At 41.6% G+C, this 24,803-nt stretch overlaps 1 protein-coding gene across 3 annotated transcripts in view; it reads left to right on the top strand.

Moving 5' to 3' along the window:
* The window catches only part of LOC126388182 (transcription factor COE1-A-like), a 112,243-nt gene that overhangs the window by 80,308 nt on the left and 7,132 nt on the right, over positions 1-24,803 (top strand). For all 3 annotated transcript variants that reach the window (XM_050041117.1, XM_050041118.1, XM_050041116.1), the window contains exons 11-15: positions 9,473-9,561; positions 21,606-21,671; positions 22,155-22,317; positions 22,439-22,621; positions 24,541-24,738. In XM_050041117.1, coding sequence (XP_049897074.1) covers positions 9,473-9,561; positions 21,606-21,671; positions 22,155-22,317; positions 22,439-22,621; positions 24,541-24,738 — 699 coding nt within the window. The remainder of the gene's footprint in view (positions 1-9,472; positions 9,562-21,605; positions 21,672-22,154; positions 22,318-22,438; positions 22,622-24,540; positions 24,739-24,803) is intronic.

Raw genomic sequence — 24,803 nt, 5'->3', positions numbered from 1 at the left:
AGCTCTATCATGAATATGGTTTCTGTCTGAGTCCAGTCATCGGCAATGGAGGTTGCTTAACAATGAAGACAACACCTCCCATGATCCCGTGCTTATTCACTAAGTATTTGTCTTTTCTTATTGTTCTGAGAGACCACTAGTGGCAGAAATTACATACTGTGCATTTACATCGTGTAGCATATGTATTAAAATCAACTCAAAGTGCTTCAAAGCAATAATATTTAACAAGAAAATACAATAAAATGCAACAACAACAGAAAAGAAGAAGAAAAGTGGGGTAGAAGTCAAATAGTTTGGCTGACTAGACAAAGAAAACAGCTCCACCCATAGGAACTCATTCAGCAGTGTAAAATGTGAGGAAATAAACTTCTCAACACTGTTTATGGAAAGTGTTGTAAAAAGAACTAAGTGAAAAAATAAAACTAACTCCGAATATTTTTTTGTTTGGAGTGCCTTGATGAAGTTTGAAAGACTAAAACAAGTCAGATGATTTTCTCGGGGGCAGTGTGAGTTGTGCTTCAGGTTGTTTAAATGGTTGGTTGGTAGTTTCTTTGTACAGACTCGGCCTGTGTGGCTCCTTCAATGTTCTTCAGTCAAAACATCTTTGGTCTGACCCTGAGGCTAGCCGGCTGGTAATTGGTCCGTCTGGTGTCTAAATGCATCTCCTATTGGGCGGAGATGACCCCCCGTGACCTCAGGATTGGCTGATGGCTTCAGCATGTGACCCAGGAAACGTGAGCCGTTACTGCGGTTGCCTGACCCCGCCCCAAGGTCGACTTCTCTCTGGAAGTCGCTGGTGAAAGGTCACGGCGGTGGGAGCTGATTGGCTGTTGAGGTTTTTCGGTACTCCTTAGCTGTGGTTGCCTCTGGGTGTAAGGACCGAGCAATTAAACATACTCACGCAACAACACACACATTGTAAATGCACACAACGCCAACCCTTGCATAGGGTCGTGTCTTACACAACTTACCACACACACTTTCAAACAGGGGCAGGAGTTGAAAGTAATTGTAAATCAGAGAGATATGAGGGAAAGATGGTGAGTAGTCTGGTAAACAGATGGTCTACCACATACACACACACACACTCACACACACACATAGTGCCGTATGGCTGCTTCATCGGCCTGGTGGGAAAAATTAAAATTCTCGACATCATACACTCCTATAAAAATACAATGGTACAAAGTGACAATCAATAAATGCTCTCACACACACAGAGACGTTACACATAAGCACATGCACACACAAAGCGCATACACACACACACTCACATATATTAGAGCTGATTTATCGTCAATGCAGCTGCGTAAGAAAATCCATATCTCAGCTGTGGAGAAGAAACTTTTAGTAAAAAGCTGAAAAAGCTTCACAATTTTTTCTCTGTTTTATGAGCAATTCAACTTTCATTCATGCAGACACAGACAGAGGGAAATAAAACAGATTGAAATATAGAGGGAGAGACAGTAAAAAGAAGGAGAGGCACATATAAAAAAAGAGAGACAGAAAGGTGGACTTTTAAAACCAGATTGTAAAGTATCGATCGGCTCATAAGTGGATCACACATATACTGAGACACACATGCAGATACACACATGTACATACACACAGAAAGTCACGGGGAGGAGAAGAGCTGGAGAGAAAGAGATCTCATCTCATAAGGGGAAGAACGAAGCAATAATTCAGTGGTATTGAACTGCTGGCTGGCCAGAGAATCGATCTCACCACACCTCCTCTCCTCCTCCTCCTCTTCTTCTTCTTCTCCTTTTACATCAGCCCTGTCTGTCCTTTCATCCACCCAGTTTCACCCTTGTTCTTCTCCCTCACCCACCCTTGCTCTCTTTTGTTTAAACACTGCCAACAGATAACTAGAAAAGTGCCACCATTGTACAATAAAAGCACATAAGAAATCCTAGACTTGCAGCTTCAGTATCTTTCCCCTTTTTCCACCATGTTTTTTTCTCAGAGCCACCTCCCCCTCTTCTTTTCTTCTGTCTCCCTCCTTCTGTTCACATTTTATTGTGAAACAGGAGTGGAGGGTCTGTCCTCATGAAACTTCTATGAGTATTGATCTGCGGGCGGCTCTGGACTCTGAAAGGAAGAGCAAGGCTGAAGGGGGAGTGATGGAGGAATGGATGGGTGGATGGATGGATGAAAGTGGCAGAAGGTGTAGTTAAGAAAGAGGGGGAAGGAGGTGGTGCAGAAGAGAGGTGAGGGAGGTAAAGGGGAGCAGGAGGGACTCATGTAGAGATGCTTTCATGGGCAGCAGGGTGGCAGAATGAGTCGAGGTAGAACAAGTTCAAGCCTTGGTGTCTTTTTTTGTAGTGTAGGGTGTCATGACAAGACATCTGTGGACATTTTAAGGGTTTAAGAAAGGCAGAACTTGCTGGAAAACAAGAAATAATGAAAAGGCGTTGCATATCCTGATGTTCCAACACATTTTGTGTATGTTTTATGTTGTTACTCTGTTGCTCACTGTTGTTGCTGTTGCTCTTGGCCAGGAAAACTCTGGATCAGATTTTACAGAGCAGCTGATCAGAGCCAGAAAATACAGCATCAGTTTCTGTCTTTCAGACAATGACCTCTTGTAACCATGTGAATACTGAGTGTTGTCTCTGATAAGCAATGTTGGAAGTAACATGTTTTAAGTGCATTAATCGTCCCCTTCAACACATCCTCATACCTTAACAATAGAACAGGTTATTTGCCAAAACTCCCAAAACACATATAATTGTTGGAGAGTAGATAGACGCACATGCTCATAAGACTAGAGTTACATCCATCAACGACTAATTAACGTCATAAAACAGTCATAGTTTGGGTAGGTTTAGGCCACAAAACTGCTGGGTAGGTTTTGGAAAAAAATTTGTTTTGGACAAACAGGTGAAAGTCCTGTGTTTGTTTGACCCATCCATCCAGCCCAACTTCTTCTGCAGACTTTGTCATTCATTCTTTACACTACATCACCTGACTTCCTTCTTTATTAGCATCGTAATTACTATGGCCACTAGAAGAAGAACTGGAATTTCTGTAACTTTCTTTTCTCTATTGTAGGGTTTCCCCAGTTCTTCCACGGTGTGGGTAATAAGCAGGCCACAACATTTGTTTCTTCCTCTTGGTTAAATTATGACCAACACGGCAAGACAGTACTAACACATTCCAACTCAGGGGTACAGCAACTGTTATGCATGAGGCACTCACACACACCTGTCCCCATAAAACAAGGGCAGGTAGGAACCAATTAGCTCAGAACCAAGGGAATACAATGACACTTAAATACTGCACATGAAAATACAAATGAAACAATATCCAAAGTACTTTAAATGACACTAAAATAAGAATTTACCAGTAACTCAATAATGCTGAATTTATAACTACTTAAGTATAAATAATGTACCCATTAATAAATTATACAGTAACTTAAGTAATAAAATAACCACAGAATATAATGTGGGCAGTAATTATGGTTACACTTCTATACAATAGCGTAAAGAATATCAATAAGCCGATTCAGTACCATTTTCAATGCCGCAGGGAAAAACTGACATTGAGGGCATACAATTTTAAACTTTTATTAAGAGATAAATAAAACAAGGTCATAACATGACACTGACGACTTATCTTTTCTCGGTTAGTAGCAGAGAACAGCAGAATAACTATTAAACATTAACAGTGAAAGAGAGCAAGAAAGCGCAGCTGGTACTGGTGTATTGATGCTGCAAAAAAATGCATATTGAAGCTGTTTCAAATATTCAGAATTGATGGGTATCAATAAATCAATATTTTTAACAACACTAGCCACTAGATGTTGCCTCAACAACAATAAACATAAATATGGGTCTTAGTAAGCTGCTGGCACAGACAACAAATACAGTCGATTTTCTGGNGCGCAGCTGGTACTGGTGTATTGATGCTGCAAAAAATGCATATTGAAGCTGTTTCAAATATTCAGAATTGATGGGTATCAATAAATCAATATTTTAAATATTCAGAATTGATGGGTATCAATAAATCAATATTTTTGACAACACTAGCCACTAGATGTTGCCTCAACAACAATAAACATAAATATGGGTCTTAGTAAGCTGCTGGCACAGACAACAAATACAGTCGATTTTCTGGGAGGATGGTCAGCCTCAGCACCGGGGACTGCTGACAGATTTGCATTTTTTTTCAGTCTGTCTTAAAACAATACTCACATGCCCATATGTTTGTTAAAAGAGTCACTGGGCCCTGTTGTCATTCTCTCTTTCCAACTGGCCATAAGGAGATCCCTTTCTAATGCAGTTCCCCCAAAATCTGCTGTCGTCGTTCTCTGCAAAAATGCACTCTAAGGCTCAGCTGAAGCTCAAGTTTGATCTTACTACAAAATTTCCTCTTCTTGTCATCTCTCCCAGCAACTCAGCAAGGAAACAAAAATGGGGGGATTTTGTGCTAATATACTGTTGGACTAAAACTTTGCAAGATACTACCTTGATTTGTCTAGAGTGTTGACGCCTCCCATGAGCTTCAGATGAACTTAATAATGCATTTGTCCCCCATCACTTTCATTAGAATTGTGTCAGTAATGTCCATTTCAGACCAAAGATTGGTGACGTGACAAGTTGAAACATGCACCTACTTGCAATGCGCCTTTCTACAATCTTCTAAAAACCGTTCACACCAGTGCAACTAGATTAGATGGTGTATCATCTGTATGCAATAACTCTCTGTGCTTCTTTTCTGATTTCCAGCTTTTCAGGCTTATTTTGTGGCTGAATATAATTTGTAGCTTCTAAAATATGAATGAGGATAGTGATAGTGAGATACTGGCTACAGATGTATTTGTACAAGTGGTGAAACGTTGAAAAAACAGAAACAAAACGAGCATCAGATGGTCTGTATTGAAAGTAAATACGCCACAATAATATAAGTAAGCAGCGCCAATTAGTTGGCAATGAAAATGTGTTTGTGTGAGGGGGCATAAGCACATATAGCAAGCAGCACCAGTGACCCACCGCCCGACACCAGTACATGTGAGGACAGAAACAGAGGGCTCGGCAGGGACAAAGCCGCAGCAAGCAAACACACTGCCTACAGTCATTTTGATTTGACCAGGGGACTTCACAAGCCAATTGGCTTTGGAAACAGGCGACGTACCTTACGTTCTAAAACCATGGAAAGTGCAGGTGACACCATCAGTTGGCTTGAGTCCAGCTCAGACGGCCAGTTCACACCGATGCAACTTTTCTCTGCAACGTTCTAATACGATTTCATCTTGTCGCGAATCTTTGGTCTGAACTGGGCTTTAGGGATCACTTCATAGCCAATATGGACAGGAGGAATCCTACAACTATCTCATCATACATACTGTTTTAAGACTTGCCTTTTAAGCATGCAGTCACTCTTTATTTCACTCTTTCTTTTCTTCTCTGCATTTGGAAACATATGCTGCTAGAAAACACTCTTAACCGAGATTGATTGTTATTGGGAAACAGGAACCAGTTTTGTCGTTCACGTTGGATGTTGGGATAGTTAATACCTTCGTTGGGAGTTTCTCAGCAGTAGTCACACAAATCAAAACTGCATCGCTGGGAAATCCATCTGTTAGTTTGGAGATAAGTGTTTTCGGGTGTCAGAGTGACCGGTGTTTCTGTGGTGGATACACTATGGCTGTTATTACCATTGCCTTCTACAGCTGATGTGTAATCAATTGGATGGCTTTTGCTGCACTGATACTATTTCTGTTTCTGTGCTGAAAGAAACCGCCAAAGAAATCGTTGCAGAAACCTGACCTTTTGCCTTCAAAGTACACACACATATGCGCTCTGACACCAGCCTACACACATATGCACAAAGATCTACACAAACCCATAAACACACGCACAAACATTCACACGCCATCCGATCATTTAAGGAGCATATTGTTCTATTAATAAAGAGTCAGTTGGAAACACTTCAGGCCCAAGGCATCGAAAGTACTCAGGGTCATCCTGTTGTGTACATTTTGTGTCTTTGTGTCAGTGTGTGTGTGCGTGTGTGTGTGTGTGTTATATTAGAGTTGGCATCGGTTAAACGTCTCTAGAGATGTACAGAGAGTGGATCTGACACTGGCAGTTAATTCTGACAGTTGATATCCCACCGACTGTTAGGCAGCTGTTTCTGTAGTTTTGTTTTTCTCAACCATAACTGAGTTTAGTTTTTTTTTTTTCCCCTTTCTTTTTTTGGATGATTTAACAAATGCTCTCTTCTCCTCTTAATATCCTCCCAGCTCTTCTCTCATCTGAATCTTCTAGTCTCTTTTCTTAAAGCATAAAGTCATACCTTGTACAGAATTTTAAAAAAGTTACATTTCCTCGGAGTGGGAGAAGTATTGTTCATGACAGTTAAACATCTGGTATTTTTACAGCTCACAATTTATGAAGTTATGTTGCTAACAAATTGAGTGGTTTAGGACATAACAGAAACCAGAAACTTGGGTGTGATGTGATAATAAAACAGACATACATATAAAACACACACACACACACACACACACACATACATGGACACACACATGTGAAAAGAAACTAGAAAACAACACATAAGACATTCAGCTGCAAGTAATTTATCGTTGCTGGATGTGGAAAGTACCAAATATCACTCCAGCTGCACATTTGGACATCACACACACACACACACACACACACACACACATGCACACACACACCCTCTGCACCCCACACCTACATCTCCTCATCTAACGCAGCCTCTTTACCTCTTTTTTTCTCTCATTTCTCCTCCCTCCATCTGTCATACACACGCACGCAGGAACTTTGGCATAGGAGTTTCAGCACAACTGGGTGAAGACACATGTTCAGTGCAGATTAATAGACACACACACCCAATACTTTGAGCCATCACTGCGACTGACAGAGCTTTCAGAGCTCGACTTGATTGACATACTGATTGGATAAAGACTGCAGTACGTAATTGTATCACTAAAGTGAACACTAAGCATTCTTTAAGAACCTTTAAATTATACCTGCAGTTGTATTATCATACAGATGCCTTTGGCAGCATTAGATACTCCACCAGGTCTATCCACTTCTGAACATTTGCATGTACCTGAATCAGAATTTTCCAAGTTGAGTCTGAGTGGCAAGTTTAGACCAAATACTCAACTTTTCAGCGCTCTGTGTTATTTTTTTCAAGACACGTACAACTGCAGGTCAAGTCTCAGGTTTTACTGACAAGACCAGCCCAGTCACCAGAAGAAAATGTTTGCATTACACGTTTCTGCACAACACGAATAATGATGAGCTGACTTCTCATCACACCATTTGTGATGAATGGTGTGTCACCTGGGCGAGACAGCTGCCAACTGTAGACTACTGTAGACCACTGTTCAAGATCAACAAACCGGTTGTGTTCTAGCAAGTCATTGCTGTTTCAGCTTTTTAGGCTCCAAACTTGGGTGTTTTATAGCCACCCATTGGCGAGGATAGTGCCACAAAAAGCCAACTCAGTCTCACTCCGAAATCATTGAAATCCGGCACTTGGGCAGTGACTTGCGGCATCAGGAACTGACGAAAAAACTGTCCTTCAACGTCGGCATGATACGCAGCTGGTTGCTGTTATAGTTTAATGGCGTTTGGCTATGTCAGGGAAACGTGGCAGGACAAAAATGAAAGTTAAGACAGCGAACATCTGAGTAAGGCAGGCGGGAGGGGTGTTGGATGGGACCAACATACACTGGCCTTCACCCAGGAGAGCGGTGTTTGTGTCCTGTAAAATAATAAAGCCAAAACCTGTTCTTTTTTCCTAAAGCCAACTGCATGTTTTTGTTGCCTAAACACAACCACTTGTGTTAGTTGTTGAAAGAAAAAAGTAAATTCATATTGTTGTACTGACATAGTGCGTTTATTTTGAAAGAGACTGTATGTAAATGGTAAAACATATTTCAAACCAGGAGCCTCCCAGAACAACCAGTCCTCCCCTGTTGTCCAATAAGGCGGTTCACTGGAGAAAGTCCAGTGGAAAAACTCACAGTAGTTGTTGGAAGATGTGGTTTCCCCAGTTAAAGTTTCCCAGCCAGATTTTGAACTGACGACCTTTTAGTCACAAGCCCGTCTCTCTAACCTCCAGGCTTCTGTCGGCTTTTAGAGATCATGCTGAGCAGGTTCATTATTTTCCAACCCAGTCTTACAAAAAAACCTACTAGATACCAGCGTGGTGCTTGGGAACAAAATGTCACAAAATGGGATGTCATCCTCTCTCCTCACCGCTCGTATCCCCCCTGCTGATTGGCACAGATGTTGTGATTCTGTGTCTGTTTATCATGTGTGCAGGCTCAGGTTGAACACCAACAGCATTAAAGTTCCACTGTGTAACATTTTAACACCCATAATGTGCTGCCATATTCTTTTGGAAACAAGGATACTGAAGCTTCAAAGCGAGACATTTGACTGTGGCATAAACCAGCTGAAATCGATAAGGCAGAAAGGAGTGTGATGTGGAGGAAGCCATAACAGTGATATTGTGCATATTAAGTATATTAGGTCAATGTGAAATCCTACAGGGAAGTCTGCATAATGAGATTAAAGTAGAAGAGAGTCAGCTGTCTTTTTTTCCCATCAGCACTCATTGGTCAGTCTCTACTTTCTCTATATTTTACAACATATGACACCACTGGGATTTTGCTGGAAATCAGCAGGATGGCTTTTCACCATAAAAGAGGTTAAGGGTGCAAAAACAAAGCTTTCTAGAAGCAGCAGATGGTGGAAATGCAGAAAAGGCTGATGGAAAATCTTAACACGTGTTCTCCTTCACTGAAACCAAATAGACCACAACATCCTTTTTGTGACAGAAAGCAACTGGGATTGTAAAAAATGTCTTCAAGTAGCTATAATAAATATATTTTTACATTAAAAATGGATCACATGACACGCGAAAGGTCACTTGTAGTGAGAAACCCACAAAGAATTAGATCTCGACTCAGCTTTATAGCACCCTTCACCTCGTTTGGCATCACTCTCACCTCACTCAGGAGCATCCTTTACAGATACAGCAAGCAGCTGTTTTCATTTAACAGGTAAAGAGCCAAATATTTGATCTCAGGGGTCGGTGGAGCCCTCATGCAGCATGAGGTCACCACTACATTTTCACACTTTTCAAAGAGGTGAAGAAGTAGGAGTATTTTATTAATCCCTTATTGGTGGAATTCAGTTTTCACACACACATTGGCCCAAAATGCACACATGCACACACAGAACCTATAAACATGCATTAGTCAGAGTGATGCTGCAACAGCTCCAAGCAATCAGGGGTTCATCAGGTGAACTGGTATAGCTAGCAGTGCTCACTCCATACCGTTGTCCGTGGGGGGATTTCATGACATCTTTTCGTAAATTCTGTCAAGATACTGCAGATAACCTTCTGTAGCTGAACTATAAAACAAGCATTTTTCTCATTTTTACTCATTCCTCTTTCTGTTTCTCTGTATTGTCTGCAGCACTGAATGAGCCAACCATCGACTACGGTTTCCAGAGGCTTCAGAAGGTCATCCCTCGGCACCCTGGGGACCCAGAGAGGCTGCCAAAGGTATGGGAAGAAATTTACATTCACCTTTTGTGCACTTAGCTGATGTTTTGACTGGACGATAAACCCAGAGTGCGCAGAATGGTTTCCTCTCTTGCTTCTGGGCACTTCAACAGAGAAACTGTAGCTCTGACAGAGATCAAACATGCAACTTCTCAGTTACACAGAGCTGCACTGAGTTGCTCTGCTATCAAAGAACAAGCACACAGAGATGCACGCACATTAATTCAAAACACTAAGAACAAAATAATTTCGTGTTTACGTTTTGTTTGTTTTGTGTGTGTGTTATTTTTATATTTCTGAGCAGAGTATGTGTTTTCAAATCTCCTGTGGGTTGTGTTTTTACCTCTTCATGAACTCTGTGTGTGTGAGCTGCTTAAACCCGTTTACGGGGTGAGCGTTTGAATCTTCTCCAGATCAGAGAGTCATATCTGATTATTTGTTTATCAGCTGGAGATCAAGTGGAGTGTTTAAAGGATCAGCAGATGTAAACAATTAGCACCAAACGATGAGCGCCACTTTGATACCGAACCCCTGTCATCTTGATCTGTACATGCAGGGTGACTTTTCAAAGGGCATATGTGTGAGTCTGTGAGTGTATATGTGTGTTTGTTTGTGTATGTGTGTGTGTGAGCTTACTGAGCCGACCTGATTCAACTTAGAACCTGTCTTCCTGGGTGGGCAGGGTCATGACCTTTCAAACAGCTGCTGTTGATTGGCTCCCCGTCTCCACCAGAGCTGATCCAGGATTGACTGTCTTTGCCGTGACATCATTAAAGAATGGGCGCCGGTCATGATGTGATGATTTAGCTATGACACAACGTCATCATCGCCGTGCCAACACCCTGGCTATAGCTCATGTGTTAGCAATGTGATATGCGTTGTCACTGTGGGAACATGTTCTATACATCAGACAAACCTCAAATGTTTGTGAAGTCTGTGGATTCATGGTCAGGAGTATTTATTACTTTCACTTCTTTACAGTATCCTGTACTGTTATTATCATGTTGTTCAGCCTCATTGTTGTCTGAATGCTGATGTTACAGCCTCCTTAGGAAACAGGATAAATACAGTGAGGGTCACGTGACTGATGGCAGCTAAAATCTAAAAGCTATATTTGGTTTAATAGTAGATTGTTTGGGGAGAATTAAAGGAGCATATCTGTGAGTCCAAGCCAGGACTGTGTGCACACAGCTCTTAACGTGGAGGTGGCTAAGCCAGTGGCTAGCAGCTAATGGTGCTAGCAGCTAGTGCTAACACCGTGAACAATGCTAACAACGGCAACAGTGCTGACAGAGATAACAGTGTTAACCTGGGGGCAAATACGCTGTTCCAGTATTAGCAGTAACTGCCATATGAGCGCAGTGCAGAGCGGCAGGGATTAGCTAGCCCGTGGGATACACACACAGACTCACATGCACTAAAATGCACGAACAGCCGGACCAGCTACCACAACAAAGAACACAGAAACTCAGATTGCAACACACACATAGGGAGTATGACTTCATTCTGCTCAGGACGCCATTACTCCACCATATCTTTACATAGCAAATAGTTGTTTGCTGCTTTATTAATGCTTTAAACATTATAACTCCCTTAAGTATTACTTAATGTTAGAGCATTTACAGTTAGGGGCCAGAGTATTATAGCGAGGCATGAACTTGTTTTGCTGGCTTTTTATTCCTTAACTTTAACACTTGCTATTGTGGGCCTTAGCTAATGCAAAAAAACAAAACAAACCTGTCTGCTTTGCAAGGTGTTCTCTGCATTAGCAGCTACTTCAACAACACCCGATCCTCGGCTATACACACACAAACTAGTAGGAATAACAACCCTCCCTACTAAAACCTCTGCCAATCACAGGTGGGTATCTCACACAAATCACCGTCATAGGTGCTAGTATTGACCGACAGGCTTCACAGCGTCTAAAAGTACACAACTTGGCTGGGAGTAACATGATCACTGACGGAGTAACTGCCATTACAGACCTTTTTACTGTAGCTGAACATAACACATTCTTAACAGTGACAGAAGCCATACAGTTAACATCACGTCACCCAGTCCATTACAGTATGTTTAGGAACTGTTACCGATAGTTTTAATTGATTGTGTTAACAGATCAGGTAAGAAATAGTTAACTGGTGTAGTGCAGTCAAATTCAGTCCAGTATCATAAGAATTATGTCCACATTAGTCGATAACGCAGCACGAGGTTTACAATCATTGCCAACCTCCAGTGCCAGTACGGTACCCTAAGGCTGCAACTAACGATTATATTCATAATCAATTAGTCTGACAATTATTTTCATGATTAATTGATTAACTTTAGTCTATAAGACATCAGAGAATCGTTGAAAAGCGCACATCACTATTTCCCTGAGCCTGAGGTGATGATCAAATGTCTTGCTTTTCTCCTACCAACCAATTCAATTTGCTCAAATGTTAAAACGTGGAAAGGCAGCAAATTCTCATATTTCAGAAACTAGAACTTGATTTAAAAACTTGAGCCAAATGAAACACTGTGCACATTAATACAGAGTGACTGTTCTTTCCATGAACTTGTATCTTCCTTTTCTGATACTGGTGATTTGTTTGTGTCATGAAAGGAAGTTGTTGTCGAAGGTCATCAGACGTGCTGCAACAGTGTTGTTTAAGTCTTAACAAAACTAAGTCATGAATTCTGCAAAAGGCGGTGGGAGTCGAGAATAGAGTGGAGCAATGAAGTCAACCCCTCGGAGGAGAATGTAGCTCTTTTAAAAGCTTTTACCTTCAGTATGACCCGGCCTGTTATATTTAGAGCGACTAACAATGAGTGCTGCAGAGAAATCTGTTCAGGAAATGATGTTAGCAACCCAAAGTATGTGATACCATAAGTGATGTTAGCTCAACCTTCTAGTAAAGGCTGAGTCAGAGAAGAAGAGGCATTGACTCACTTTTTTACGCACACACACCTAACTCGATTTGTGAGAGATTTACAGAGCATGACGCACACCTTGTTAACACAGAATCTGTAATGCTTCCTGTTTTTCCTGCCTGGATTTCCTCGGAATTGTAAAGGGGAAATAAAGCTTTACTACTTTTCTTGTTAGATTTATTTATACACCGGATAATTTGATCCGAGCAATCTAATTGGTCAGACCTGCATATTGAGCTGTTAGTTCCCATGAAGCATACAGGAGTGTGGAAAAAGTGTGGTTGATACATAACTAGTTAGCTATTTTTCTTTTATTATCATTTCTTTTTTTTCCTTTATTATTCTTGGTATTATGTTTTTGCATTACACTCCCACACAGACAGCACAAATGCATACAGTGAGCCAGAATACCCAGTATGACATTGTAACAGTGACCTAAAGAGAGTTAAAGTTCCTGTGACATAGAAGTTGGAGCATCTTGAGCTTCTGTGCTGCGACGTATTTACCTATGAAACTGAATATTTGAGTGGTGTCCAGTTACTGTCGCAGTTCTGCATTATTGGTCACCTGCTCACATCTGCCTGCCCAGTCACCCATTTCCCGTTCAATAATTTCCCACCTCATCAAAGCAGCTTCTTCACCTGCTCCTGATTACACACAGCCAGTATATTTACCCCGGCCTCACAGACAATCTTTGCCTGATTGTTCTTCGGCATTCCCATCCAAGACTTTGCATTGTTCACTCTCAGACTGATTCCTCGGTGCCGACCCTGCCTGTCTGGCATGTAACAAGAGATAAGTGATCAGTTAACATAGGGACACAGGATTAAAACTGAGAAAATGTATTTTTGATTTCATGGGGACTTTAACATTTACTCTAACATTTTAATAGTGGCAAATACTTTCTTTGGTGGCTGTGCTTGTCAGGTGAAATAAAACAAATGAGCATGTTACTTGTACTTAATGGGTCCATAAATACCTTAAGAACCAAATATTGATATCACGTCTGACCCCAGTCCACCATTAAGCACTTTAGCATTATTAAAAAACTACATTGGCTCTGAACTTTACTGGGCCTGTTTGTATTTTTCTTATTCCCGTGGATAACCAGTCAGGTTTATGAAAAGCAACATGATGTCACACAAGATATTTCCAGGCAGAATTACAAGAAGAACCACCGAGCTGCTGGATATGCCACCAGAGTAGCTGGATGCATCAGTCGAGTATCAGGTCCAACCAACGGACAATAGAAAGATGATTCGGTGCCAAAATGTTGGGTAACTTTCAAAGCTTTTCCATCATGATGAAATCAAGAGCACGTTGTTAGATTTTGATTCAGACTTAAGCTGAAACTTTCTCTGAACACACAAGTTGGACGTCTGATGTCTCCTCCTTTTTGCTGCTAACTGTGTCGTACAGTCGATGGTCCCTGTTTAGAGCAATGTTCTTCTTACATGTATGTGTGTGTTTGTCTGTGTGTGTGAGTGTGTGAGTGTGTGTGTGTGTGTGTGTGTGTGTGTGTGCATGCATTTATATGTGCGTTCCTGGGTAATTCATCATGGTGTAGACTAGTGGTCGATCGAACCCTGCGACTTTATTGCTGCTGCCCACCAGCAGTAACTTGGGTGTGTGTGTGTGTGTGTGTGTGTGTATGTGTGTGAGAAAGATAGAAAGAGAGAGACTGTAAATGTATTTGTCTCATCTGTATTTATTTGGATGCTGGATGCATGTTGTAATGATATGAAAATGTTTGTTGCATGTGTGTATGTGGTGTGTGTGAGCGTGTATTGATATGGGTGGCTGACTGAATATACCGGGTGTTGTGATTGGCGCCACACACACACTTGCCTGCTCGTTGCGAGTATCGATCGGCCTTTTTATTGAAGTTATGAGAGTTTTCTACAGGTACTATGAAGAAGGCAGACAGTCAGTCAGACAGGCAGACAGGCAGACAGACAGACGGGGCAGTGGAGTGTATGAGAGGATTACCAGTGGACAGCCAATTCTTTAATTGTTCAGTGAACATTGAGGGGATTTTGCTTGCCACACACACACACACACACACACGTACACACACACACACACACTAATGTTCAGCTGCCAGTTTGTGTCACTCTGATCTCTTCTGAATCCATCCATATGTGCACATACACTTACTGCACACAGTGACACACATATGTACAGAGAAGCCTGAAAACACATAAGGGTGAATTCACAGAAGGTTTGTGCGGCTTTTGCGGCCACTAAACCTGCACAAGACAAAAAGAAGCTGTGTAATTCTCAAAGCATCTGCAAAGGGTAAGATGCACCTGTAACTGTGCTGCGAAGCGAATCGCATCTCAGTGCTCTTCTGCTGTTTGTGTGTATTTCAGTAACATGCACACATTTTCTGCACTTGCGAACTGGGATATTAAATAAAATTACCAAACACATTAATTCTCTGTCATGTTTCAGTTTCTCGCCTGAACCGCCACACCTTGTCGGTCAGGACCTGCAGCTTGCTATCTGAAAATGTCACTTTACTTTTCTTTTTCTGCCATTGTTCTGCCTACTGTGTTCTTGGTGCAAAGGCTTATACTTTGCCACATGGATAACTGCAGTCAGCTGCAAAACCTAATGGGTATTTTTGCGCTGTAATATCATTAGTGTGACTTGGACCTTGAGATGAGACGTATGGTGGTTGCAAGTGATGCACAATTGATGGTGCTATCAGTGGCCGAAATCCATTCCTTGTGAATTCCCGCTTGTGTTTTCATTGTCCCATTTGAAACACTTTAGAGTTACATGCAACAGTCTGGGACTTATTTGTTGGTATATCAGGGACTTTTCCGTGGGCCTCCAGCTTTTTTATGCTCCAGTTACTGTGCACACTCCCAGACCTGGAGCTTTTCAGTGCACAAACACTAGTAATACAAATGCTGCAACAAATAGCCATTTCTTTTTAATGCATGTTTAATAATCAAGAACTGGATTTGGCTATGAAACCATTTTTATACTCTAATCTGCTGCTGATCACTTGTGTGGGCAATCAGCCAGTAACTAAGAGCGTAAGAGGCAGAAATGCCTCTTTGGATGCAAAAAGAAATCAATCACCTCTCTTGGCTTTTAGCCCTCTTCGCTGCAGCAGATAAATGATGGAAGAAAAAATAAAACAGCACAGAAAGACAATAGCTGCCCTTTCAGGTTTTGGAATATTTTCTGTAACTTAATGAATAAAATCTGATGATTTCACCAGCACCCACTATGAACCCAGATTTTGTTTCCTTTCACCTGTTTTTATGTACATTTTTAATTTGGACATATAAAAACCTGAGTGGAAAAATTAGTCTTAGCGGAGGTGAAAAAGTTTGTGAACAAAAATAAAACCAAAATGCTACAAAGTGCACTGAGAAGGCATTTTCGCAAATAAATCATGATGAAAATACTGACGAATCTTAAATTGAGGAAAACATCAGTGTTCCTCCAAGTAACACATAAAACAATCATAAATGCCAGATTTTTTTTTTTTTGTATTTTCCACCCTGTTTTCCATCATTTCAGAGCTGACTGGTTCTCTTTAAATTAAGTCATCTCATTTTTAGGGCTGTCATGGTAGAGGAATTTCCCCTGCGGTTATTAAGGGTGGCTCAAGAGTGCGAAATATGATATTACCACCACTTTCTGTTGTTTTTGCAAATTACTTCATTTATTCTGATGGATGCAGTTTTAAAACAAACTCGAAGCAAACTGCAAAAAAACAGCATATGTGCAGCACTCAGTGCACAATAGATGCTCAGCAGTTTGTCCCGCTGCTGGCATTTGCAGCATAGTGTATGTACGTGTTGCTCCCATGAAACATAGAAAAAGTAAGAACATAGCAGTACTGGCATTGGCTGCAATCTCCTGCGGTTGGCTTGTCAATACTGTGGTATTGCAATTTTGCAGCTATTGTGACAGCCCTAATGTTTTCCCCTCTTCTTCTTCTTCTTCTTAAAATTTTCGTTATATTCAAATGTAAACTTGACTTGTGATCCCTAGAAAAAAGAAGCACCATGGAAGCACCAGTCTGTTGGTGTAACTTAAAAGAACAGTCAGATTTATTTAGTTATACTGGAGGTAATTATTTCTCAGAAGGAATCATTATGTGCAGAAATGTGTGTTTCTCAGTGAAGGTTTGAACGGTTGACCAGTGTGTGTCACCCCCGTTAGACTGGTGACTTCCTCTGGTGACTCACACAGCTGACATCTGTACGCGACTCATTTTTATGATGTCATGCATTGTACTGAGGTCATGTCATCAGCTTCACCAAAATGAGTAATCCTAGTGATGCATGAACACACAGAGATGAAACCATCTCAATATATACATGCACTTAAACTCACATGTCGATGTCCAGCAGTGCGAAGAGAGGAAATCTGAAACCACACATCCTAACGCCATCAACATATTAGAAGATGTTCCCCAGAGGATGTGTGTGTGTGTGTGCACGCGCACATATCAATACTTTTGTGTATCTGTGTGATTGTGGCCCACATCCCTCTGAGCCTACATGTACAGTATGACATCATCTCTGAGCAAGGTGTGACCCTGCATGTACGGCATCCCTAATGGGACATTAGAAGCGTATCAAGCGGCTAATGTACCAGCATTAGGGAGGAATAAGTCATGTGTGTGTCATGTCTGTGCTGGCCTGGCACACGCACGTCACACACACATCTGACCCCACAGATACTCAGCTCAGCATTTCCTGGTCCTAATGCATACAACATGTGTGTGTGCGTTCATGTGTGTGTGTATATGTGTGTGAAAGAGAGTGTGTGTAATGTATGGTTATCACATTAGGGCTGGTCATAACTCAGACAGTAAAAGCACCTAGACACCTCCTGTTATTCTTTCTCTCTGCCAGCAGATCTGTCTTTTCTTTCACTCATCCTCTTCTTCACTGTCTGTCTGCATACCTGAAACAGACAAGAATAGATTACACTAAAAAAAGTCTTGATGATGAGTTAAATAAACTCAAGGTTTTCAGTTTGAAAATTATTTTTAAAGACTGACAAGACATGACAATGACGGCTACATGTCAGGCGTATATTCCATAAATATTTGACAGCAGATAAAGACGGTGTAGGACCATGACATGAATCAAGGCGAATGTTTTACTTTTAGATTAAAGCTTTAAAATCAGGCTTTATTGCAGCAATTACAGGAATCAAAGAAAAAAGGCAGCAATCTGTGATTAAAAAAGACACGTTTCAGAGTTGGTTCCTGTCACTCTGTTGTCATAATTCATCATGATCTACTGTAAACCCAGACAGCAGGTGATGGACAGAAACGTGAGGGAGAGGGTCAATCTCAACATAACCCAGTTAAAGCACTGATTTAGTGATTTGCATATTATGACATCCAGGTCAGAACTGGACTAAATTTGTCCTCTTACATACCAAGCAGACTTCATTTGCTGATGAAGGCCATAACATACTGGAAAAAGATAGTAAGAGTACCTGAAATTAAGATTATCTTGTCAAACTGCTACTTTAAAGGTCGAGATTGAACTTCATCCCTGGACAAAATTTGGTGCAATGTATTTTAGATGTCTCGGAATGTTGAAATTCAATTTTGTTATATAACCCAATATCACAAATCACAATTTGACTCGTCCCTCTGTCCTTGGACCGTCACAGCAGACAAGAAAGAGCAGCTAAGGAGGGATCACTCTCTCAGGACAGACAGACATGCAATGCATGTTTTGCGTACAGAACAGATCAACAAAATACAATTGCAGTATAGACAATTTAAATGACAAAATGATACACAGAGGGAGACAGAGAGACAGACAGAAAGAGGGAGAGCCAAAATAATTTATGTATGTTTGTAAATGATCAATATTTTTTCTGAAAAAGGAACAAAATCAAATTTATTTATAAGAGCACATTTAAAAACAACCGCAGCCGACCAAAGTGCTGTACAGATTAAAAGAATGACACACAAATATGAAACGAATACAACACTAGTAAGAACAATTACATACATAAAAAAGGTAATAAAATACTAAAATATTAAAACCACTACAAACAATCAAAGGCCAAAGAAAACATGCACGTTTTAAGATTTGTCTTAAAAGTGTCAATAGAGGGGGGCCATTTGATTGAAAGCAAAAGGTTATTCCAGAGCTCTGGAGCGGCTACTGCAAAGGAACGATTTCCCTTACCCACCAGCCTCAGTCGTTGGACATTGTTCTGTGGGTCTAAGAGGTCGGGAGTTGGAGTAGGGGCAGAAACTATCTATCTAACAGGGTTGAAATTTTGGGGTTAAAACAGATTTTCAATGACCACACTTTAAGGTATATTTGGGACAGTTGAACCCCCAGAAATTTTTCATATCTTGTCAGGTAATTTGGGACTCAGGTTGGCTCAGGTAGAGCGGCACTACATAGTTTTTTGACCGCATTTGATTTGTCCTTAAATAGGTTGTCTTAGAGGCTTGAAGCCGTTTTTTCGTTTATTTTTTATATAGTCAATTGGGGCTGTTGTATGAGAATATTTTCGCATTTCTTCTAGAATAAATAAGTTCATTTTTATACAATTCTCGTGGGATCCCTCCCTCCCTTTTTTTTTTTTTTCTTCCTTTTTTTGGTCAATTCAAGCGTGTCTGACTGCAAGTGGCATACGTGAAGCCAGAAGGCAGCAAGATTGGTTCGTATAACTGCCTTAACATTGCATATAGGCTAGTTGAAAACTATGTCAGTGTGAGAGTAAAGGAATTGCATAATGATATACTTTGGTTTCTTGTCTTGCAGTTAATGTACAAATGATCTCATGTGCAAATGCTAGTTCTGACACATTTTGATTTCCACAGCAATCCTGTTTTAATGTTATGTGTCTGTATGTACATGTCAGGTGATTCATTGTTCAAGTAGGCTACATTTTCTTAAAAAGACAAAGATACAACTTTAACTGAAGGAGTACAGTGGTTTTTAAGAACTAAACATTTACTGTGAACAAGCTGAATTAAGTTTGAAAACACCACACAGGGGCCTCCAATTATTTTCAATTATTTTCATGAGGGTGGGGGTTAGCGAGGGTGGCTCTGCCCTCCCCTGGCCACCCCTTGGCGGCATCACTGATTTGGGACCTATTGAAATTTAAAATTTAAATTTAAAAAGGCTGTTGAAACAACAGTTTCTATCATCAGTGCCTGATATGTAAAATATATTCACTTTTCAACCGAGTATCTCAGTTTTAACCCGGGCACATAGATACCTATTGACATGCAAATCATTACATCAAGGACACAGATAACATTTTTGCTGTATTGTGGCACTAACTGATACCTGAAAGATCTATTTACTCCCCGATTTCATTTTCATTTTGTTGCTACAATTAGATGTATTTTTGTTGTTGCTGCAGGCGATCCTATTAACAAAAGTTTAGGCCCTCAGGACGTCAAAGCTGGATTATTTTAGACTTTTTAATCAGTTTTGAAACACAAATGATGCCCACAAGATCGACAACAGCACTTTCATTCTCATTCATATCAACACAATGCAGCTGGAAGCATTATTCATTCGTATTGAGCAGGAGGTAATCCGACAAACAATGCGTTCTTATTTACAGACGCAACCTGGGAGAGATTAATTAGGTGATTCGAGTAGCTGTGTGTCTAAATATGAAGAGACGTAAACAGGCAGAGTATTCAAAGTGCATCGATCCCAGCAGTCAGAGGCTTTGAGTGATTTAGTAGCAGAAGCCTGCAGACCCGATAATGATGATGTTACTAGAGGATCATCTTTCCTTCCCGTTTATCAGCTACCGCCTTACTGGAACCGCTCGAACATTTAGGATCAGGTTTCTGGGAGTGAGTATATATGTGTGCGTGCGTGCGTGCGTGCGTGCGTGCGTGCGTGCGTGAGCCGCTCAGCTCAACAGTCTAATAATGAGAGGTTAACAGAGAGCCAGCCTGGCCATAATAATGTGTAAAAGATTGAATTTAGCACCATGGACAGGCACACTAAAACTGCTGACTGGCTCTGTGACCTCTCATATCATCACACACACACACACACTCACACACAGACACACACACTGATGGAGAGGCAATATGTTCCACCAGGCACAAACTCAAAAGGAGCACACATGCAGCCAACCATAAGTGTGTGTGTGTGTGAGTGTGTGTCACACAGTGCAGGTTAATACTGTGAAGCACAGAGTAATTTTCTCTCTGTCGCCGGGCGGCCTCACGCTGTGGAAACGACAACACATTAACTGTTAAACAAGACACCTTAGACCCCGGGGTGGGAGCCGAGAGAGGAAGAGGGAGAGGCTGAGAGGGTGGGCGGGTGAGGAAGAGAAGAGAAACAATAAAGAGACTGGGAAAAAGAGAAAATTGTTGAAGGGTTTGGTGGGTGGGGAATACAAGAAGGGCAATTCCCAATGTGGAGGCAGAGTGGGATGATTGGAGCGGTGGAGGGAAAGGTGAAAATGGACCGCGGGAAGCAAAAGAGGAGGAGGAGGACATTGAAACATCACATTTAGCAATAACTGATAACAATAAACGCGAGCGAACTCCAAGCCAAATCCAGTCCTTCTTGCTGCAAAGCTGTTCATCTTTACAAACACTGTTAGGAGAATTTTAGATCATAGAATATAGGGAAAAAAAATCTAAGATGTTATCCTTTAAAGGGCTGTCACTCCAGAATGGCTCACATTGGATCACTGTGGTCTCATTTGAACAGCAATGCACAGCAGAAGAGCCTACAGAGCACTTTAGATTTACTTTAGAGTATATTTTAAATGCCTGTCACTTTAAGATGTCATTTAGACACAGAGGGAAAAAAAGACACATAAAAGCACTTGACTTGACAGCAGATAATCTGCCTTTAAAAGGAGTGAAGAGCAATTTGTTTATCATGAATAGATGGTGAAATGGATGTTGGGTGATGGTGCGTTGGGGGGAGAAAGGAGGGGGAAAGATTGCACATGCGTTTTGTTGTTTTTTTTAATAACTTTTATGTGTGATTGTGCATCTGCCTTTATATCTTCACATGCATCTAAAACCTTGATGTAACTTATTGATGAATTTTGATGTTTTTCCCAAGAAAGAACTGAGTACAAACTGAGGCTAATACTGCTGCCTTCTTTTTCTGTGATTCTCTCAGGAAGTTATTTTGAAGAGAGCAGCCGACCTGGTAGAAGCCCTTTATGGTTTGCCCCACAATAACCAAGTAAGGAACACAGAAACACACACACACACACACACACACACACACACACACACACACACACACACACACACACAAATATCCACAAGGACAGTGAAGAGAATTAACATGTTCCATTCCTTTATACTTTTTCTTTTTGGTTTCACTACGTACTGCATTTGTGAAAGTACTGTTGTATGGAGTGTACACACAGTTAGGACGTACAACTTCATCATGAACTTTAACCCTCTTGCTCATATTTTCGACGCAGTTTGTAGTGCGAAATTAAGGGATATTGATGTACTGATTATACCCACGACGTGCAAAAAATATGTGGTACTTGCACATGAATTCGTTGTCATCCATCATTGTCAGCTGTCAATAAACTGTCATTGAGCTTTTGGTATATTTTCTGGTACACTAAATAATAGTATGGGTATTAGAACGCAGGTTATTTTACCTGTCCTGTTTGTTTTCATCAATCTTAATGCTTTTCTCTTCCTGTAGGAGATCATCCTGAAGCGTGCGGCAGACATTGCAGAAGCTCTCTACAGTGTTCCACGAGGACACACCCAGCTCTCCGGCTCCACCCACGGCAGCATGATGGGGGTCAACTCCTTCACTGGGCAGCTGTCTGTCAACGTCTCGGAACCCCCGCAGGGCAATCAGGGTAAGACTTTTCAAATGCACATCACCACTTTACAACAAAGATACTACCTGAATGATCTGCGTTCACTTCACTTCGACCATTCACCTCATGCTCCTCTTCCTCTCCCCCACACGTCCTGCAGGCTTCGTGCGCAGCAGCAGTAGTGTGTCTCCTCATGGTTACGTGCCCAGCTCCACGCCTCAGCAGACCGGCTACACTTCAGTCACCAGCACCATGAACGGCTACGCTAACAACACCGGCATGACCAACCTGGGAGGCTCGCCCACTTTCCTCAACGGCTCTGCAGCCAACTCGCCTTATGCTAGTGAGTGTGCACGTGTGCATTTACTTTACAGACATGAATACACACACACACTCACACTGTACTGATGTTACCTATTATAGAGTTATTTAGCAGCCACCGAGCTACTTCAAAATGCAGTTACACAGCTACCAGTTTGATTACAGGTGTTCAGCACTGCATACATGCATGCAGATCTTACACACTGTACCTACACACGTCTGTGGACAGGAAGTGAAAGTCTCAGATCTGCCGAGTGGAGATTCCCCCATGGGGCTTTCTGTCTCTGTGTCTTCAAAAACAATCACCAACTCCATTTTGTCCTCCGTCCTTCTCCTCCCTCCTTCCCTTGCTTCCTTTCATCTGACAACCACACCTCCTTTCTCTCTGTTGGTTAATTGCATCTCTTTTCCATTTAGCAGAAAGAGGGAGAGAGGAAGGGGGGTTCAGTGAGATGTTGCTTGCTGATATTTTTCTCACTGATGGTGATGATGGAAAATGAAGATCTGACTTTGGAAGAGTGGAACCTTTAGGTGTCACTTCTTATAAAAGATAATTTTAAGCCACAATTTAAAAATACACTACATGGCTAAAGGTGAATATGAACATGAATATTAACATGTGATTTATAAACATCACATTCAGGCATCAACATGCCTCCATAACAGCCTCCCACTCTTTGGGAAAAATTTCGACATGATTTTGGAACCTGGCTGCAGGGACTTTCTTCGATTCAGCCACAAGAGCATCAGTGAGCTCGAGCAGTGGCCTGGCTCACAGTCTGGTTGTTAAAATCAATCCCAAAGGTGTTGGACAGGGTTGAGGTCAGGACTGTGCAGGCCAGTCAAGTTCTCTCACACCAAACTCTTTTGTTATGATCCTGGCTTTGTGTGTAGGGGTCTTGTCATGCTAAAACACTTGAGGGCCTTCCCCAAACTGTTGCCAGCAGTAAGATTTCCCTTCATCAGAACTAAAGGGCCTAACCCAAACCAAGAAAACAACCCCTGACAAAGGGCCTTGACACACTAAGCCGATGATGGGCTATTGGTCAATGCCGGGTCATCGATGAGGCAAGGCAAGACAAGGCACATTTATTTATATAGCACATTTCATACCCAAAGGCAACTCAAAGTGCTTTACAGATTAGTCCAGTCAAAGTTCATTGTAGCCCAATCACAAAGCATGCTTGAAAGGGCTGTACAAAGAGTAATTTCAATTTCAATTTGATCTATAAAGTCCAATAACACAAAGTACAATTAGCCTTAGAGGGATTTAAAGCGTAGGACAATCCTCTGTCCTTGGACCCTCACAGTGGAAAAGGAAAAACTCCCCCAAAACAAACCTTTAATGGGGAAAAAATCATCTGTAAGTGTCTGTTGCCCTAATTTTTGTGGGGTGTCCCTCACCTTCAGCGCTAGTCGAACGTTATTGGCAGAAATGGTTTGTTATTTCCTCTCACGCAGGCTGTTAGCTGTCGTCTCTGCTGTGTGTTGAAGTGCAACTTTTTGGCTAAGATTTAAGTGACCTGAGGAGACGCAAGAGTCGGCCTTCGTTGCCACCAGTTCTTTGCAGTCAGCTTGGTGTGTTTGGGCCTTTAAACACAAACATATGTGGACAGGGTTGTCTACAGACTTTTGGCCATATTGTTTATTCCCAAAAGGCCAATTTCAAGCCACTTTCTGTCACATGTCGAAGTCAAATTTCTTTGACCCAACATGTAATGTATATCATTATGCATCACACATTGTACAGAATTTTGAATGTAATTGATGAGACAATAAGTTGGAGCCTCATGTTCAATACAGTAACCATAATCTGTCTCTTTCCTTTATTTTCACCCTTCATTCCTCATCCACCCTTGTCTTCTTCATCCCATCTCTCTCATCCCTTTCTCCCTATTTTTCTGCTCTCCGCTAAAAAAAATTTAATTACCACCACCCCAGTTGTCCCCTCCAGTCCCACTATGGCCTCCTCCACCTCTCTCCCCTCCAACTGCTCCTCCTCCTCTGGCGTCTTCTCCTTCTCTCCGGCCAACATGGTGTCGGCGGCCGTTAAGCAGAAGTCCGCCTTCGCTCCAGTGGTCAGGCCCTCCTCCTCCCCTCCACCCTCCTGTACCAGCGCCAATGGCAACGGGCTCCAAGGTAATTTACCATGACAACAGTCAGTCAGTCAGTCAGGGGATGCTTAGCAGGAGGACTTCCCCAGC

This window comes from Epinephelus moara, chromosome 3 (assembly GCF_006386435.1).
Source record: "Epinephelus moara isolate mb chromosome 3, YSFRI_EMoa_1.0, whole genome shotgun sequence".
Classification (NCBI taxonomy): Eukaryota; Metazoa; Chordata; class Actinopteri; order Perciformes; family Serranidae; genus Epinephelus; species Epinephelus moara.
The sequence above is the reverse complement of the archived record's forward strand: the minus strand, read 5'-3'. Positions and strand labels throughout refer to the sequence as shown.